The 20789-nt window shown below is 33.8% G+C and overlaps 3 protein-coding genes across 5 annotated transcripts; 1 reads left to right on the top strand and 2 right to left on the bottom strand.

The window, feature by feature from the left end:
- Window positions 1-1779: 1779 nt before the first annotated feature.
- Window positions 1780-4999, bottom strand: LOC110604482 (carbonic anhydrase 2). Of its 2 annotated transcripts, none has more exons than XR_002486249.2 (10): window positions 4717-4999; window positions 4091-4152; window positions 3852-3998; window positions 3653-3701; window positions 3447-3563; window positions 3273-3326; window positions 3104-3189; window positions 2902-3007; window positions 2119-2398; window positions 1780-2006 (listed from the first exon to the last, which is right to left on the bottom strand). XR_002486249.2 is itself a non-coding variant. In XM_021742660.2 (10 exons), the coding sequence occupies exons 1-10, from the start codon at window positions 4927-4929 to the stop codon at window positions 1968-1970; spliced, it is 1032 nt and encodes a 343-aa protein (XP_021598352.1). In that variant the 5' UTR covers window positions 4930-4999; the 3' UTR covers window positions 1780-1967. The 2 variants fall into 2 exon arrangements, 1 of the variants encoding a protein (XP_021598352.1); XM_021742660.2 differs by having other exon boundaries at window positions 2240-2398.
- A 3094-nt stretch (window positions 5000-8093) lies between these two features.
- LOC110605147 lies at window positions 8094-9960 on the top strand. The gene has a single exon (XM_021743496.2). It carries the CDS (start codon window positions 8239-8241, stop codon window positions 9820-9822), a length of 1584 nt encoding a protein of 527 aa, XP_021599188.1. The 5' UTR covers window positions 8094-8238; the 3' UTR covers window positions 9823-9960.
- A 421-nt stretch (window positions 9961-10381) lies between these two features.
- Window positions 10382-16424, bottom strand: LOC110605146 (phosphoglucan phosphatase LSF1, chloroplastic). 2 transcript variants are annotated; one of them, XM_021743495.2, is made up of 10 exons: window positions 15879-16424; window positions 15685-15791; window positions 14820-15276; window positions 14658-14726; window positions 13710-13831; window positions 13173-13388; window positions 12571-12676; window positions 12319-12431; window positions 11519-11663; window positions 10382-10755 (listed from the first exon to the last, which is right to left on the bottom strand). In XM_021743495.2, exons 1-10 carry the CDS (start codon window positions 16398-16400, stop codon window positions 10636-10638), a joined length of 1977 nt encoding a protein of 658 aa, XP_021599187.1. In that variant the 5' UTR covers window positions 16401-16424; the 3' UTR covers window positions 10382-10635. The 2 variants fall into 2 exon arrangements, 1 of the variants encoding a protein (XP_021599187.1); XR_006349190.1 differs by lacking the exon at window positions 12319-12431 and having other exon boundaries at window positions 15879-16422.
- Between the last annotated feature and the right edge of the window lie 4365 nt (window positions 16425-20789).

Raw genomic sequence — 20789 nt, 5'->3', positions numbered from 1 at the left:
ATATATGAAAAAATATATGCTCATTTAAAATTATTTTAAATAAATTATATAATTTTTTTTAAAAAAAATTAAAACTATTCATTAGTTTTATTGATTTGAGTGCATTAATTTTAAACTACAGCCATTGTGGGATGGTGTGAGTATTAGATATTGTTTCATAAACATACGATTAGACATTCTTATCTTTCAATGTACAAAATAATATTTCAATATGCATAAGCTGGGTAGGTGGTTGATTATCAAAGCATTTATTTATATATAGAACTAAGAGATTTATCCTATAAATCTTGTTATCAATTTTCTTTGCATGAAATTTTATTTCCCATTTGAATCATTAGTATTCATGATATATAAAATACCAATGAATTGGAAGTTCCCTAACATGTTTTGAGCTATTTTTTAAGGTTGAAAAGTGCTTCTCATAATTTTGTACGCGGCTAAAAAATTACTGAAATTTAGAATTTTTAATGATTGAGATGTTAAATATAATTTTAAATTAATTTTTTATATTTTAATAAATATAGTAGAATTATATATTTTATTATATATAATAAACCTAGTAGAATAAAATTAATTATATATTTACTTTATAAATATAATAAATGGTATTTTGGTATGGGTGTTGGCTTGGTTGGCCAATATGAAGTTTATCCCCAAAAGTTGTCAAGTGGATACATCTGAGCAAAGAGCTGCCAGGCTTAGCATCAAACAGCAAAGTAGCAGGGTTGCTGTTTCTAGTTCAACAATCTCCGAGGCTACAAATTTAGTATTCAATGGAGGTACAACAACCACTTATCAAAATTTATATTGATGTTGGGATTCTGAAAGCCAATCAAGTCTCAGATACACATGAACTGGCCTTCAAGTTATGCAATGATGATTCTCTAGAACTCATTACAATTGTAAATGAGTTTACCCTCCCTCCGTTTATTCATTTTTGTAAGAAATGAATTTTTAAAAGAATTGAATTGAATTCTCTCATAATGATAATCTTCTCCGAGCAAAGCCAATGCAGTGATCACAGTGAAGGCATCTTACTAAAGGCTTTGTCATGAATCTTTTCAAGATGGTTGAAGCTGAATTTTCTGGTCTTAAATTCAAGAGGAACAAAATAGAACACTAAGGCTAATATACCCTTGCCAAAAAAAGCACTTCATTACATGTTTTTTCCTTAAATTAAGTCCTTTGTACTTCATAATTGATGAGTTAGAATATTAGATCTTTTACTTTAAGATTGCATTTCTCCCAACAAACTACACAAGACCAGACAGACAAAACAAACAAAAAGAGTTGTGCCATAGAATATTTAGCGCATGTTTCATCTTTAGGGAGCTTGAACTATAACAGTACATTGGAAACACTTTTAAACATAATGGCACTGCTCGCAACTATTTTTAAAGTAGAGTTTGATATTTTAAATTAGTCAAAATATTAGTATTCAAAGGTTAAAGAAATAGATTATTAAAAATTATTCTCTTTCATAAAATTTGAATCAAATCTCAGTTCAAAAAAAATTATTTTTGATATGTGAATCTCACAGCAAAAGTTAGCTAAAAGAGAAAAGCGGCTAAAACTCTTATAAGCAACACACTATTATTTTCTATTCTAAACCGATGTGAAATTCAAAATATTGTGGATAGCTAATATATTGTATAATTGAACTGATATGGAGTTAAACTAGTCCGAGAATCTGAATCTTCTCTAGTATTATCAGTCTCTTAGGTCAATAAATTTTGGTTATGATGCTAATTAAAAAGATAAGCTTAAAAGACTAACATGTGGCAAATCATTAGTTTGTAGTAAGTATATAATTGACTAAGTTGGATGCTGAAGAAGGAAGAAAACATGACCTGAGTTCTTGATAAAAGGGTCTTAATCAACAAAACCCATTTCATATATTATTTCAAAGAAACAAAAGAAGAGAGTGTCCTCATCTTAGCAGGAATGAATGACCTGTATGCAATGCCCTAGAGCTTCCAATGAAGTATGGTGGCCACATCTTTAACCTAACAAGGAAGAAAGAAGCAAAAAAATGCAGTAGTGAATAAAGTCTATTTAGAGTATTAATCATGATACAGAAATCAAGTAAAAAAATCCAATCTGCAATGCATAGTTTACAAGTAAAAGGAGCTGCTGATGATCTCCATTTAGTGTTTATTGCAGATTATAGCTCATTTAGTACATGATGATCTGGTGGGAAAGAGAATGGTGACACAGATAATGGTTGGTATGTTCATACAGATAGAGGGGGAGAGAGGCCAAACTCAAGCCCCCAGAGCTCAAAACTTCCGGTAACGAAATCGTAGTAGCCACCCTTCAATGCTAGACTTTTCTTCACCAACCCATCTCTCACAAATGGGTAAGTCAGCAAGTTTCCAAGTGACACATTCACTGCTTCCTGCATTAGTTTCAACATAATATATGTATATAAGTTCCATTTCTACAGCCTTATTCAGAGCTACCCATGATCAAACCAGGAAGCAATCCCGGAGCTTTGTTTTTCCAAATAAGGGTGAGGAGAGAAAACAAGTTTGACATGTTTATACTCTTGTATTATTATCGAACGTACACATGAACATGCACATGTTCGATAGTATAACTATGGAATATGTGTATGTTCGACACTTATCATGTCTTGTCAAACATACGCATATTGGACATTGTGATTGGCCAACATACACATATTTGATAATATGATTTATAAATATTAACTCTAGGACCTTAATTTTAAAAATTTTTGTCAACTTACCTTAATTTTAAAATTATTTTCTCCCTTATTCTGATTCAAAAATTATTTTCTCCCTCACCCTAATTCAAAAAAAAAAGCTGCAAACCCAATCGCCAAAGGCTTACAAATCATGCCAAAAATGGGCATATGAAAGGTTTTTTTTGTTTTTTTACCTTTTCACAGTGAGTGCATAGTTCTGGCAAATCTGCACCTCCATGTTCTGCTAGTACCTTGGCCTTGGCAGGCAACCCAATACTCACCCAATCTTCTATGAAGTCACTGCAATTTTCAATCAATCAAGAGATGCTTAATTAATTAACCCTCCTTCTTTAATTTCTGATATATCAATGGCTAATTTAAAAATTAAAGCCTTACGTAGATTTGTTTCCATCAAATGGGAAAGTCATTAGCCCCTTGATTCCACCACAAGCACTGTGCCCAATCACCACAATGTTCTCTACCTGTGGATTCAATTTTTACATTTTTGCTGAAATAAAATTACAAAATTATTAATTAAAAAAATAGAAATCAATGTTGGATTAACCTTTAGGTGCAAAACTGCATATTCAACTGCAGAACCAATTCCTGAGTATTTAACCTGTTGGAGTTAAATATGTAGACAATCACTAATAATTAAATTAAATTAACAATTTATCTAATTATATAGTAAAAAAAATAAAATTACATAACAAGAGACGTTCATAAATTAAATGGGAACCTGATCGTATGGTGGGACCATATTAGCAACATTACGGACCACAAAAGCCTCTCCAGGTTGAAAATCCAGCACGTGTGATGGGCAAACTCGGGAATCTGAGCATGCAAACACCATAAACTGCAAGAGATTGGAGAAAAAAAAATGTAAGTATCAAGAAATCAATAATTGAGAGATAAATTGTCGTAAATGAATGAAGTTGTATATACCTTGGGGCTTTGGCCTTTGGCAAGTTCACCGTACAGTGCAGGATTCTTTCTGCAGAAAAGGTCATTAAACTTGTTTTAAGCTGATAATCATCCACACTCACTCTTTGTGTCAGAGAAAATTTTAGCACACAAAATTGTAGTTGAAAACTTGATTGAATTGTGAGTGAGCAAATAGAAAGAAATGAATAAAAATACAAACTCATATTTCTCTTTCTTGAAGTGAACGAATCCTTGTTTCATTCTCTCAACTGGGTTGAAAAGTTTGCCATCAGATGAAGCAGTTTGTAACTCAGCTGTTATCTGATCTACTCTCGCAGCTGCACTAGCTTTCAGCTCTCCCTTCTCACTGCAAACAATCCAACATCACATATAAATTTCAGTAAGCAAGAAAATATATATTTTGGTTTCAAGTGTGGATAAAATGAAAGCTTATGTTACTTGAGGAGTTTCTTGAGGGCTTCAATTGCCTCATCGTATGAATTCTTTCCCATTTCTTCTCTCTGCCAATTCCCCACCAAAGAATACATATTAGAGTTTAATAGTAGGTATTGCAGACGATAGTAAATAATCGGTTGGTAATTTTTTTATAATTTAATTTGCAAATTTCATTATTATTTTTTACTTTTTTAATATGATGTTAAATTATATTACTCTATTGAAATTTAAAACATTCATATTATATCCTTCAAAATTAATAAATTTTAATTTTTTTTCGATCCATATTAATTAGTAATATATTAATAAATTAAGAAATAAATAATTTGAGAGAACAAATTTATTTTTTAGAAAAATATTAATATATTTTCTTTTTTTATTTTAATCGATATGACCATACACGTGTCATGAGTGGCCTTAGTTTGACAAAAATGTACAGCGAAGACTAGGAACTAGCAAGTGGTAAGGCAGAGTGGCAACCTCAGTGAGTGTTCGCCACATGGAAATTGAGTTAAAATTTATTTATTTGCAGTAATTAATGCCAATAAAAGGTTTATTCGAATTATGCATGATAAAGCATTGGAATGCAGGTAAAAAAAAAAAATTAAAGAGGGAGAGATATAGAGTACCCAAGTAGGATTGATGATAGGAGCAGGGGCTGCAAAAACAGGCTGGTTTCTGATAAGGCTAGGGATAGAAGATGAAGATGAAGATGAAGATGAAGAAACAGGAGAAGAGTTGAGGGTTGCAAAGACAGAGGGACCAAATGTGGGTCTCCGGCGAGAAGACTGAGACGGAGAGAGGGAGGCGAGACACCAGCCGTTAATCGAAGCAAGCGACATTGCTCAGGGGACCCTAGAGTTGAGTGGCCTTATTACCATTTTCAATCACCGCATCCACGCGAAGCTACTTAGATTGCTGTTGAGATAATGAAAGCGAAAGCTGGGTGAATCAACACTTCTTTCCCTGTAGATTAGGTTTGGACGATGGAGATTCATTGGGAAATTTAAATTAGTCTTTTTATAAAATTATGTGAGTACATATTGTCTTGTAATTTTCCTGCATGCATGCAATGTGTTTTCTCCGCTTCACAACTTGAGCCATCCTCTTAACCATCCGTTGGAAAAAGAAAAAGCAAAATTATCTTGAACCCTGAAAATATTGTGCATAATTAGAGTTAAATTAGGGTCCCTTAAATCGAATTAAATAAATTAAAATTTTAAAATGTATAAAAATTAAATTAAATTAATTTTTAACAGAAATTAATATGAATTAAACAATTTAATTTGATAGATTAATCTTTTTATTTTTTACATTTTACTTTTAATATTTTAAAATTAAATTAAAATATTTTAATTTTATTATAGTTTAATCTTTTAAAAATAATATATTACTGCTCATTAATTAATTTAATTTCATTAATTTTTTTAAATAAAATTAAATCAAACTGAAATAATTAAATATTTTTAAAATAAAAATTAAATTGAATTAAAAAACATAAAAAATAAAATTAAAATTTTAAATTAATTTAATTTAATCAATATTTTTAATTTAAATTAAATATTGTTCATCTTTATATATAATTTTAAGTGAGATTTATATAAAAATAACTGTTTATCAGATGAATTTTATTGTTATTTTATTTAAAATAAAGTAATCATATAACTTTGTCATCTAAATTAATTGTAATTTATAAAAAATATATTTTTTAAGTGAATTTATTTTTTATAATCAATCATATTACAAAAATATTTGATATTAATAAAAAAATCTAAAGAATATATAAACATGATAGTTTAAAAAAATGATGAAAATTTGAAATATATAATATGTGTATTATAGATGTTATAAATTTATATGCAATGATTATTTTATAAAAAAGTATTAAATTATAAAAAATAATAACATGTCAAAAATATAATTAAAAATATGTTTATTCGACTATTTATAGAAAGTAGATATTATATTTATATTTTAAAATGTTATTAATTTATTAAATTTTATTATATTACTTTGTATAAAAATATATTTATAATTTACGAAAAGCAAAACATTTTACGTAAATTTGAATGGACTGAAGGATAGCAACCATAGAATTCTTGGATCGTGACACGTGTAGTATTGGGGAGGATGATGTTGAAAGAATGTACGGCTACTAAGATATATATGAATGGACTGAAGGATAGCAACCATAGAATCCTTGGATGGAAATCAATGGCTAGAATACGAGATCAAAAATAGGTGATCGATTGCGGAGATAAGGTCCTATCTCTATTTGTATGGCTCTGCTGTCAACTCCAAAACTAAATAAAATTGATTGACACACCTATAATTTATTATTTTTATTTATTAAAATTTTCAATTTTAATTATAATTTAAAAAATATTTAAATTTTAAAAAAATATCACTTTTTAAATACAATTTTATCAAATTTATAATTTTAAATTTGTATATAAAAGTAATCTTATAAATCTATAGTTTTAAAGTTATATTTAAAAGTAATATTTTAAATTTATAGTTTTAAAATTGTGTTTAAAAATAAAATTTTTTAAAATTTAAGTGTTTAAAATAATATTTTTTAAAATTTTAATATTTAAAAATAATATTTTTTTTTAAAATTTAAATATTTATTAAATCACGATTAAAATTAAAATATATAATAAATAAAAATGCTAATATATAAATAAAATTAACTTCTTGTCTTAGATTTATACACAATCTTTCTTTACGAGAGAGGAGAGCTTCAGCTTGTAAATATTATCACTAATGCATAATTATTCGAAAATTTTTTATTTAAATTGAGTCTAGAATTAACCTGTAATGTAGACACAGTTTTGAGAAATAGTTTTTGGACTTGGAATCCTTGACTAATGTCATTAATGCACCATGTTCTCTGGCCTAAGAGCTACTGAAGCAAATTGCTTGCTTGATATTTCAACATTTAAAATGAAATTTTAAAAAGAAAAATGCCAAAGCAGGTCTTAATTAGCCATTTTTTGGGCCACATTTTGAATTTCTTGATAATTTTATGTATAATGAAAAAAAAGTTAAGCACTGACAAAATCATGTCAAAGCTATTACCTATTATTCATTGCTTGATATGGAAAAGAATTGTTTAAACAGTGCTAAAAAAATTTTAATTTATCAATATGTTTTAATTCATCGATGTTCAAATTGTCTCTCAAATTAGAAAACTTCAAATTCAAACTATGGACAGCGCCAATCATAGCAAAAAAATATATGTATATATAATCTAATCATTTTGTTGAACATGTGAGTATCGAGTTCAAACGCCTAATTGATGTATAAAAAAATCACAAAACATCGACGATACGCGAGGAAGTAGAGAAACAAACCAGGCATTAAGAAAACTTAGCTAGCTAGCCTGGAGATTGTACTTCTGGCAACATAAATGGATAAAGAATTCTATTCTGCCTTTACGATCCGCCAAATTAAAATGATGAGCATTTTCTTGGGCATGAATTCTTTTCCGTCGTGTTTGCTAGAAACCTCTCCGAAATTAGAAATGATCAAAACGGGATTCCATTTTATATTTCGTATAATTTTCCTCTTTATGTAGTCAAGTATATCGACATTATTAGGAGAAAGTGTCGACATTCTTTTGTCATTTTTGGACATTTTATTTACTTATTTTATTAATATAATTTACTTTGATTACATACCTTTGGTTTACTCTTAAAGAATAATAAACAAAGAAAACCCTCTCCGAATCTATTAAACGTTGATTCAATACGCTGCATCTATTGGGCACAGATCCTATCATATATAATAAAGATTTTAAGGGAGTTTTTGTGATGTAAAATTGAACATGCAAATTATCTGAGCTTCATGGCACACGTGTAAGCTGCCTCACCAACAAATCGTTAAACTCCAAACAACTTCCCATAACAATTCAAGAAAGAGATAAGCCAACGAATATCTGCAGCAATTAATACAACTACAAAATACACCCGCGGACTGTCTACAGCCACTGCCTCTTCTCTGTGGTTAGTGGCAACTGTTAGCTCCAAGTTTTCATGTCTTCTTTCCACTCATTCTCTCTTTATAAACCCATGAACCCTCGCACATCTTCTCTCACTCTCATCTCCAAATGACTAACAAAATCTCCAACCAATATTGAACCCATATCCATGATGATGGATATATGGTCCTGGATCTCTGAGCTCCCTGACTTGGCAGACTGGACTGACTCGGACTCACCTTACATCTTCGAACTCGCCACCTCCAAAGCTCTTGGAGATGCTCGTTCTATTCAACTCAGAGCAGAGAGAACTGCAGGCTCTAGCTTGGAAGCATTGGTGACATTCACTGTATCCTTGCAGGGTTTTCACCCCCATAATGCTCCGAAGACTCTCTGGGTTTCTGACACATGTCCTCTTAACTCGGAGAAACCTTTCTTTCCTCTAATTCTCCAGCTTCTCCAAGAAATCATCATCCGCTCACCTATGGCACAAAATACTACTTGTCCTCGTTCACAACTTCAAAACATCAAACCCGAACCAATTTCTTGGATAATGGAATCTCACTCACCAGAGTCTTTTTCAAGTTTCTTCAACTTAGTGTTCCTAATGCGCTTGTTTTGGCTCTGCGTGTGTGATGCTCCTAGTGAAGTTGGGTCCCTGTACTTTGAATCCCTATTGGGCCCTAATCTTGAAGCCTTGAGATGTGAACAGGCCCCTGTCCTGCGAACTTTTCTTGTTACGGTGGGAGTGGATGCTGAGCTCTGTTTTATGCGCACCCTTGGGTACATGTTAACAAAATGGCTTATTTTAAGGGAGGTCGGGGTAGGATTACATGTTTTAGCCCCCATGCTGGGTCAACAAGTAAAGTTCTCTTATGCAATGGAGGCTCATGGGTTTTGGGTACTGAAGGGTTATGCACCCATTTTGTCTATGCCTCTTACTAAAAGTTCTAGCAATAATAAATTTCCTGCTATGGAAGCCAGGGATTCAGTGCTAAAGTACACCTTGGCTCACCAACAGTTAGAGGCAATCATGCAGTTGGAATATTCAATTAGTTTCCATGATGGGTATATTCGGGTCAAGGCACGAGTCGACAATTTGAGGCTCCACGTGGTGAAATTAGGGTTCAAGAAGAATGATGATGTAGATTACTCAGAGGAGAGGCATTTTGTGTCTAGGGCTCGAGTTTGGGTTGGGCCAGAGGTTGGGGCAACTTATGTTGTTGGAATGAGCTTGGGTCGATCCACTGACAATGGAGAGAGAGAAGTGGAAATGCAAAGAGCAGTGAAGGGGAATTATGAAGAATCAAGAGCTCCTAAGGTGAAAACTAGAGCAAGAACGACTACAAGGACGAAGATGAAAAATTGGAGGTGGGATCAAGATGCAGAAGGGAATAGTGTTATCTTTGATGCAGTATTGTATAACAATACTACTGGTCATGAAGTTGCCACATGGAAAATGGGTAACAATAATGATATGGGTGATGGCAAAAGCAGTGGTGCTCGAAATAGATATACTGGGCCGAAAAGACCGTTTACGAAAACAAGAGGGTTGGTTTTTGCAGGAGATGAATATGGGGAGGGAGTGGAGTGGAGATTGAGCAAGGAAATGGAAGGCAGTGTATTGAAGTGGAGAATAGGAGGGCAAGTTTGGGTAAGCTATTGGCCTAATGAAGTGCAGAGTTCATATTTCGAGACTAGGTGTGTTGAATGGTGTGATGAGGTTGATTTGCCTTTAATTACGGGAAAATAAACCCACTACCAATGGAAATAGTACTATACTAGTGCTGATATTTTTGTAAATATAAAAAAGCAAATAGAAGAGGTTCAGGTATGTAGTATATGAATAAAGTCTGAAATAAAAGAACGTCCTAAATGTATTCTTACTAAAGATTTGTGGTTCTGTATCTAGCTGTAATCATCCCTCAGCTTCAGCACCAAGGATGGACCTCCAGTTTCTGCAATTTGAAGTTTGATTAAACCACATTACATACAAAATTTTGAATCATTTCTAGTATCTTACAGTACGTTTATATATGTTAAAAAGTCCTCCCAAAGCAACTTCGGACACCTCAGTCAATTTACCATTGTACTTCAACGTTCTAATATATACCATCTGCAGAAACTAGTTGAGTTATCACATTATCAGCCCCAACACAACATCAACATTTCATGTCTAGCCTTCACAATCGGATATAAGACTTGAAAACAATCGATAGAATAATTGATTCTGTCAGGTCCAGATAAAAGGAGTTGCCTGGAGATTTACTAAATCTAAGAAAGGAGCAAGTCCACTAGAGTAAAAAAGAATGTACTGTAACTACTAATCCATTAATCTTGAGGGGCATCTTTTGATTGCTCATACATCAACATTCAAGGTACTATTACAACATGTTCTATTTCTATGGATATGTCACATAACAAAAATCTTCCTGTTCAAAGGAATTGGCAACAGTGAAGTCTTTACAATTGGTATAGTAATTTTAGACTTCCCAGACGAATGTTGAATCTATGTAGCCGTGGAAGTATGCAGAGTAAGTTGTCAGGGATGACATTAAATGCTCAATTACTTTGGAGCTAATCTGACTGGACAGACCGAGAATGCAATGCAACGAGCCGCTTTTGCCAGCATAAAACGTTCATTTTCTGTCAATGGCCTCTCAATCACCTTGATAATGTTGGCGTCCTAAAATTTGGAGCAAATGAATCAGAGAGGCACAACATAATATCAAAACAGTGTTTTGGCTCACTGAAGTCTCAGATCTAGCCCCTCCTTTTGCCCTCTATTTCCCTACCCTTCCACGTGTTTGGGAAGCATAATTAGTGCCAACACAACATAATATCAAAACAGTGTTTTGGCTCACTGAAGTCTCAGATCTAGCCCCTCCTTTTGCCCTCTATTTCCCTACCCTTCCACGTGTTTGGGAAGCATAATTAGTGCCAACACATTCTATCAACAAAGGAAAGGAATATCGCTAATCATATAAGAATTATGTCATTTTCTGAATAAGCAAAAATCCTCTAGGATTTTAGAGAAACTCCAGGATGCCAAAAGATAAATGGCAGTAGGAATTTTTTAAGTGACAAAATAGATCTCATCGGCAGGTCCTAAAAATTAATTTACTAAATGCTCGATACTTATAAGACATTTAAGAAAGACTGCTGAGTCCCAAAAACTATTTATAAAAAGTTAGAAGGAAAACCAGAGTGCCATTTGAGAAAGAAGGTAGTCTACTGACAAGTCCCTAATAGCAACTATCTTCTTTCATTGACCAAATCAGCAGCCTCGACTCTAAAACACGTCCAGATGCAATACATACAGCTTTCCACCATCATCTTCTTTTTTTTCCTTTCTTTCCTATTTTGATTTTATAAGCTAGTAGCTAGTAACCAGAAAAACAATATTGCGATGCCTTATATTTCAAGTTCATATAAGAGTCATGACCAACCTTCTTTTGTTGTCGAATAGAAGGCCTCACACTTGCAATATCACCAATCATAATTATATTGTTGACATTTCCCCTTTCATCCCTTTCTGTTGGTGAAGCTGTTGAATGCCGCCATTGCCCATTAACGATGTACTTATAGTAGTACCTAAAAAGGAGAGAATGTTAAAAAAAATTATTTCAAAACATATATAGTGGCAAGTCACATGATTTTAGAGTATGAAATTATATCTGCATAACCCCAAGGGTTGTGCAACCCCAGAAAAGGTTATCATTTCAGATTAAAACGAGTAATTTTTTATGATTGATATTATACTAAAAGCATTATGACTACAAAGTACAAAATGAGAAGATTTAAAGCCCGTTCTATCACATAATATTCACATCACAGATAATATACTGAGTAAAACCCAGGGCACCAAAAATAAATACATAGAAAAACACCAAATGGAAACAGCAGCAACCTGCATCACTTGAAAATTTAGCTAAAATCAATATGTAAACAATAATGCCCAGAAAGAAGATTGGAAAAACCCCACCCATAGTGTGAATAAACTTGAAAGATCAAATTAACCAACCACAAGTTTTCATTAGAACTAGAGAAGAGTTTAGACCTAGTTCCCAGTATAAGATGCTTGTTTCCAATCCCAGACAATATCTATAAAGAAATGCACAGTGCCAGAGTCTTAAACAATTCTTGACACATCTGAACAAAGACGCCATGCTGCAAATTACATGAAAGGCTTACATACTGGAAACTCTAAAGTTGATCAAGGAACTGTTGTAGGAAGCACATTACTTACTTTCCTTGGGGAAGTCTAACTTCAACTTCATATCTTGGACCACCCATGTGACTTGCCTTCACTGGTTCTTTCCAGTTTCCAGTAAAATCTCCAACCAGAGATACATCTTCTCCCTTTCATGCAGAGGCACAAAAACAAGTTCTATAACCAGTTTGTTTCATATAAACGAAACTTACATACAAATTAGTCCAATTCCAGTATTACATAAAGACATGGCATTTTGTTCCCTTTGAGTTCTAAATCAGGAGTTACCTCTTGACCATTCCACACAAAAGTCACAGCATGTGTTGCTGGTCCATCATGTCTGCCACCTTCCAGCATAGCGACTAGATCCCATGTTGCCCAAGCAATTCCCGCTCTGCCATTAAGATTTTAAACAGAATTTAATATTTAATATATTTAAATATTTAAACAGAAAATATTTAATATATATATATATATCCATAGAAATGAAGAGAGTATTCTACAATTTCTTTCCACTATTTACATTTGCAATAATTCTGTATAATTGGGTCTAAATTGAGGTTTAGGATGACACTCAGAAATATACACACAGAGAGAAAGAGAGAGAGCTGGTCTTCCCAATCCTACCATGAACCTAACTGAGTTAGTAATCCCTTGATTAATTGAACAAAAAAGTTTTAGAAAAGAAAAATTCTAGATCTATATAAGGGAATACTCTATGAGTAATCACACTAACAGGTTCCGATATAAAACACATGACGACAGATATTTGGTGATGTTGACAACAACCTAACATGTTCAGTTCCACACTTGAGTAATAGTGGAAATGAGAAATATGGTTGAAATTTATATCTTAAGAATAAGCATATAAACACGGTAGGAAGATGAACCTATCAGGTCTGCATGAGTGCAATCCAGTGACGAAGTTATAAGCGGCATGAAGGGATGTATCAGTTATCCAGTGAAGATACGCTATCACACAAGCAGGAGATCGATCAAAGCCAGTTGTACAAGTGACAAATACACGGTGATTCTTTTTCAACAAGCGCAATAGAAGCCCCACACAAAATGGTAATTTCTTCCTCAAGTCAAAGGAATCTGCATCTCTGCAACAAAATTTACTGGCAAAGTTACCTTCTGTCCATTAAAATCTTTTTATATTCAGCCCATATACAACATTTCTATGAGTTCGTAACCTTCTAAAAACATATTTTTGCTTTAGCAAATTTCTATGCAATAAAACAAATACTGAAATATTGAGGTCATGTGCATCCCTGCCTGTAAACTCATTTAAGCACTGTATGCTGCATGATTACTCAAGCACTTAGCATGGATGAAAGTTAACTGTGCCGAGATTTGGTATAAGCATCTTTCTTCATCAACAATTTCAAACATACAAATTGTGGCATGAAGCCTTTTTCTCTTACTTTATGGGATAGTTGATCATAAGAATATTGAATCTTTGGCATGACTCATTGATTGAATCATAATTGATTCCCCAGTTTTCAGCTTCAATGCCACTCTGGAAATTGAGAACAGCAGTGACTCCCTGTTCAGAAATAATTTAAAGTGTTAAGAATGGATGTGGAATTGGAAACTAATGGCCCATACAAAGTAACTCAATGAACCAATATTCATGGCACATAACCAACTATACAACTCTGTTCACAGGACATATTTAAACAAGCAAGAGAAAGAATGACATTTGTAGCTATACAATAAGGTAGTCTGAAGCACAATAATAGATGCCAGCATCACACATTTGTTGAAAGAATGACATTTGTAGTTTGTAATTCTGCTTATTTTATTGAATTAATAGATGCCAGCATAACACATTTGTGGAAAGAATGACATTTGTAGTTTGGAATTCTACTTATTTTGTTGAATAAAAATAAACCCTTATATAGTGGAGGTTCATACAATCATAATTAGGGTAGAAGTCTAATGCAAACTATTATTAGATAAGGAACTCAGAAACTAAGATAATATTAGAAATCCAATAACAAATAAATAAGATAACATAGTAGAGATAAGATAACAGATAAACATTATCTGTTTATTAGGAACTTAGTCTATCCATTATCCATAACACACACATATATATAAGGCAATCAGGCAGACATAGCTTGGTACAATTGAACAAATGTTTATCACATGAGTGAAACATTATTGTCAAACTTCATTAAGACATTCCTGCAAATTAACACATCATTACATTAAATGATGGGTTGGCCAATCTATGTATTGGGATGAAATGACTAGTTTCTTTCATTAATATATTCCACTTAGCAACAGGAACAGATATGTTGAATAATTGGGCAGAAACCAGGACTATAAAATGTTGACAGTTCAACTTAAAAGGCAGAGTCACTCACCAATCTTGACAACTTTTCCACATCAGCTTCTGTTTGTACACAAGACCCGACATATATTTGCTCAGTAATCTGACAAGAAGAATAAAATAATTAGAGTACAAATGTAAACTGCAGTGTTCAGGCTGAGTGCTGATGTAGTGCATTGAAAGTTGAAAATCATACCTTACTGTAATTAGTACCAAGCGCTTGATTGTAGTATAGCTCGCCTTTAGAACGATGTAGTGCATTGATATACTCATCCAGGGGAAAGCTTCCATAAGCCCATTCTCCATCTTCAGACTCCCCTTCAGAAAAAACACAAACAAAGTTGCTCACGGGGGTTTGAAGGGTTTTCTCTGCTGGTGATCCTATATATCCATGTTGATCATTCAAAAGTTTCCATCCATTGGGTGTCAAAAACTTGGAAGAAAATGCTATGAAACCAGAGTTTCCACTCCCTTCAGAAGAAGTTTTCAAATTTGATAATAGGATAGTTTTGTTCCAAGTAGCAATAGGAACACGCCCTCGATTGAACATCAAGTCTATATCAGTCAAAGCTTGTAAATGGTGAATTGGAAAAGGCGAAAAGGGTCGCTCGAGGATCAAGCTAAAAGATCCATTCTTCTCCATCAGCATCTTCCTGAAAGAACAAAAAACTGAAAAGATAAAAATGAAAAACTTGCTGACAAGTCAAAACAGTAAGAACTTTCGAATTTTTTTATGAAATGTTAAGAATTAGCCCTTGGTGATATATGGCTTCAAGCGAAATGAATGAAAATGCATATTAGCACAGAACACAGAGCAGAGTAACAGGAACTTCCACAACTTATTGAACAACGATGTCAAATGAAAAATAGCTGAGTTAATTAGATGACCACATTGCTCCCTCCATCAAATGAATCAAATAGAAAAACTATCCAGGCATTACTATAACCATCAAGAGGAAGAATTCAAGATTCAATCCCAACTACACCAATTATTTAAAAAACTCCACAACGATCGTCTAAATTATAACTGTTTAATAATGAAACGCAGACTATTTTCTTACTGTGCATCCCCTAAATCACTGAACACAACAAGCCTGCCGCTAGACAAATTGGTGACCTTCTTCAAAGTGTCACCCACCATAACTATCCTGGACCTCTCCGCATTACCCTGAAAATTAAACAGTTCAATTATTTTAATATCCAAAAGGTTAAACAACAGTAGAGGAAAGAAGAAAACAAGAATCATCACAAGTACCCCTTTCTTGAGAGCGTGAACCAATATTTTGCCGTCGACAGAGAGAGCAAAGCGAATACCGAAAGGTTTCTCAAGAGTAACCATGTACTCATTGAGATTCATCTTGAAGGAGGAACCGCTACCGTTAGAGGACATTGCGTAAACCCTAACAGTTCTTTTACTAAGGCGAAGAATCTTACTATTCTCTTTCTTGGAGATGGAGAAGGAGACGGCATTGACGAAGCACAGATCTCTGCCCCAGAAGGAAGACGAAGAAGTTGCCGGACGGAGGGGACGGAGAGCTTTCCTGCAACCAGGAAGTTGCAGAGAGGACATTATGAGAGAAGAAACGTTTTCTTGATCGAGGATTTTAGAAAATTGAAGCGGATTACCGAATAGTACTGGATTTATAGAGATTAGAGAAAGATTGATGAAGAGGAGAAGAGAGAGAGAGGGCGCACCACAGAGTTGAGCTAAGGATCGGTTGGCCCACGTGTCGTTTGTGGGGCCGTTTGCACAGTTGTCTGACCTTTTTAAGCTCATAACTGTCACGTGGAGAAATCTGAGTGCAATAGGAAAATATCCCAACTTATGCAGATATAGTGATACTGGAAACTATAAAGTGTTAACTTTTGCGGCTGCTTGCGTGGGTTCGTAGCCAATAAGAGAGTTAAAAGGCTAAAATTTTAGATACATGTGATGTCAACTCAACCTTATTAAAATATAAAAAAAAAAACTTATTAAAATAAATAAATTAGTGTTTTTGTGCAAGGGCTGGGGCCAGCTGTCCGTAGGCATTTCTATTTGAAACAGTTCTAATTTGATTTAATTTCAGTTTTAAATGGTTTTGATTTGGATACAGTTATAGTTTAAAGCAGTTTTAGTTCGATTTTTATTTTGATATAGTGCCGATATTCAGAATTTAAAATATATAAATTTATTTTTTGTTTTATAACTTTTATTTATTTTGATTTTTTATATAAATTAAAATTTTTTAGTTATTTTAATTAAAATATATTTTTATAATTTTTAATTACACTATTTTAATATAAAAATGAAGATATTAAGTTTATTGAAATAATAAAATTAATATTAATAAGAAATATTTTAAATTTTTATTTGAAATAAAATAATTAATAAAAATAAAGTAAAATTTAATATTTGGAGATGACTAAAAATATAAATATGGACAACAATTATAAAACACATAGAGTATGAAATTTAGATGTTTAATACATTATTTATTTATGTATATTAAAAATTAAAATCAAATCAAATCAAATCTATCTATATAAATTAAAAAGTGCAAACGAAAAAGCTACAATTTTTAAATCGGACAAATTTTAATTTAATTTGATGGTTCTAATTTACCAAATCTTGTTCGGTTTTAAATCTGGTTTAAAGAGAAAAAATCAAAACTCGTCTAATATCCAGTGGACAGTAACAATTGAGCTTTTGATCTCATATTTGACTGGTCTGATTTAATCCAAGCAATGGACAATTTTAATTTTTATATATATATTATTTATGTTGAACAATAAATTAATAATTTTATGTATTTTTTTAAAATATATTTATTAAAATATACAAAAAAAAACTTAATAAATCAGATCAATTATTTGGTTCTTTCAAAACACCATACTCTAAGACCCAAAATGTTAAGTGAAAAAATCTGAACTAACCTCAGATAGAATTACATCAAGAATAGAGTTAAGAGACTCAAACTAAAATTAGTGACTAGCATATAAGACAGCTATTCTAGCAAAGGTATGAACAGCCATATTAACTTATCACCGAACCCTACTTAGATTCCAACCTGATTTTGATAAAAGAATATGTGTGCAATTCCATATCTATTGCTCAAATTCTGAAATATTATTCTCCCGTGACTACAAAGTATAAACACAAATCTTAGACTCCATCTCAATATCTACAAGTGTCCAATCCTAATCCTTTAGCTAAGTTAGCACTTCCCGTAATGTGAGAGCTTATGCTAAAGTGAGATCTAAAATGTACTCAAAATAACCAGTCAAGCCTACCACAAAAGCCCCTTGAGAATTTTGAACCATTTCTCCATATGAAGTTTTACTCACGTTATGCAATACAGAAGCATCCATATTACATTTCAAGCGGCCACCCTCTAATTTTCCCCATTGTCTAAACTCTTGAGTCATAATTTTTTGAAAAACTTTTTGAGTTTGCTCCCAATTACTTAAGAAAGAATCACTATGCCTAATTAGATTAGATGACATATGATTCTGAGATCAGAATATTCGAATATTGCGAAAGAATAAAAAAAATCACAGAATACACGGCACGATTTTTCATATCATCCAACAATTGACCAAGATAAGCAACAAACTCAAACAAGCTATTACATAACATATACCCGGGCTAAACCCCAAAATTCTCCCAACATTCTATAGTAAAAGAACAACCATATAGAACATAAAAATCATCCTCCTCCTCACCATACACGCTACATGTCACATCCATGAGAATCCCCTTTCATCTTAGATTAACTTTGGAAGGAAAAATACCCCATAGGCCATGCCACAAAAAAGCCTTACCTTTGGAGGTACTTGTAATTTTCATATACTTTTCCATACAGGTGAAATAGGACCCAAGGAGACTTGCAAAGATGCCGAAAAATAATATAATATTCTGATTTCACTGTGTACTTCCCATACCTATCAAAATGCCAGATTGTAACACCCAGCTAAGACTCGGCATCGGAATTCCAACTTTCCGGCGGAATCTCCATTGGAATCTGGAATCTCGAGGTCGAAATCCCTTAGAAGGGTAAAAATAAAGGTTTTCTAAAATGTTTTTATATGTTTTTGAGGTTTTAAGAAAGAAAGAATTAAGTTTTGAAATAAAAGAGTTTGAGGGAAAAACTCAGGTTCGGCCGCCGAACATGGTGAGGTTTCGGAAGCTCTTTTGGCCCCCGAAGGTGGTCTGGCCAGCCACCTATAAAAAGCCCCATGTCCGAAAATGGGCGAGTTTTCTCTCTCCATTTCCGGGCAAGGTGAGTCTCCGCCTCCCCTTGATGATCTTGTGTTTTTCATTCAAATCTCTCCAGATATTTATGAGTTTTATCTTGTTTTTGAAGATTTTAAGCTTAATCCAAGATTTTGAAGTTTGGAGACCTCCGGGGACTCTTCCTCCTCATCTCCAAGTTTGGATCGCATCTACCATTGATCTTCAAGAGGTAAGTGTAGATTCTTGCTTTTCCCTATGTTTTAAGTAAGTTTTAATAAGGGGTAAGGGTTGAATATTCATGTTTTCGTTAGATCTAAAAGTGTTAGGGTTTATGTTAGTTTTACGATAAATGTATGTTATGTGTTGTTTTGTTGTTGTTGTTGTTGGGGTTTAGACTAGTTTTATGCCCCTATGTATGTTTGAGTGCATATGCATGTTTTAGAATGGTTGGATGGGCATTTTGAGAGGTTTGGGTGGCTGGATGTGTGAGGCGAATCGGGTTCTGCCATTCTGGAGAACCCAGGTTCGGCCGCCGAAGCAAGGTTCGACCACCGAACCTGCTTGTGGAGCCAGCCTTTGGCCGCCTAAACTGCCTCCGAAAGCATGGACATTCGACTCTGGAGGGGAGTTTCGGCCGCCGAACCTGCCCCCAAAGGTTGGTGACTTTCGGGTCTGTGAAGGCTTTCGGCCATCGAACCTTGCTCCCGAAAGTGCCTGACTTTTGGATCTGTAGGGACTTTTGGCCGTCAAACCTGCCGCCGAAAGTCCTCTACCCAACCTTCCTTTGCCTGTTTTCGATGGATGTTTTATGATGTTTTGAGGGGTTTTTGGGGGATGTTCAGAGTCCTTATAGAGTATGTTTGGTCCCTCATTTGAGTCCACCTGTATAGGATCGGACCTGAGAGACCGAAGAGACCAGCAGTGAGTTAGCTGCTTCAGAGTCAGTTAAGCATCAGCCAGAGATGAGTAGAACTGAACTATGTTTTAAAGTAACTAAACTTTTAAGCATGTTCATGCATCAGGATTGCCATGTTTATAGGTTGTTGTATTAGAATTCACGAATATGATGCATTGCATATTTTACTGTTGATGTGGATGGATATTGGATGACCCACTAGCCCTCGATATGACATGATATGATATGGAAGTCCAGCGTTGCCCATTCTACGCCCCTGGCACGATGTAAAGGAAAGATCAGGGTTGCCCATTCTGTGCCCCTGGCACAGTTGGATATGTTATGTTATGTTTAAGAGGAAGTCCTGAGGAGCTCCGTCAAGGGCCGGGCATTATTTGGATATGTAGAGGGTTACTGGTGACAAGTCCATCCTTGATGTGTATTGTTTGTGTTGTGACACATTCCATATGAGCATAGTTTATTAAACTGTTTTTACTGTTCTGCTCACTAGGCTCTTGTAGCTTACCCCTTTTCCCTAAACCCCAGGTTTGCAGGTCAGAAATAGCACAGGAAGTCGGCAAGGGTTATGTCTATGTTCATGTAATAGATTAGTAGTGGACATGTATCATGTAATAGATTAGAATTCTGTTTTGCCCTAGTTTATGTTGTAAATCCCTGTTGTACATGAACCTTATGTAAAAAGTTTTAATGATGAGTTATGTTGGAACCAAACTTGAGGCATGTGATGTTTACCATGCTAGAGTATTTGATGAGGACTCTAGTGTGGGTTTTATGTGTACAGTTATGATGCATGCACAAGTCAGGTTTTGGTTCATGAAATATTTAAATTTTATGAAAATGTATGATCATGTAGGGGATTTTATCAGGTACACAGGTTGCATGGTAGGCTTGCTACGGGTTCCGACGACCTTAAGTCGACCTGAATCCTAGCGCCGGTAGCGGTCCGGTTTCCGGGTCGTTACACAGATTCTCTTATATTACAGTGGATAACAAATAGCGATGTCCTAATAATCACCTCAGCATCATTGGACAAT

The sequence above is a fragment of the Manihot esculenta genome, chromosome 17 (genome assembly GCF_001659605.2).
Source record: "Manihot esculenta cultivar AM560-2 chromosome 17, M.esculenta_v8, whole genome shotgun sequence".
Lineage (NCBI taxonomy): Eukaryota > Viridiplantae > Streptophyta > Magnoliopsida > Malpighiales > Euphorbiaceae > Manihot > Manihot esculenta.
The sequence above is the reverse complement of the archived record's forward strand: the minus strand, read 5'-3'. Positions and strand labels throughout refer to the sequence as shown.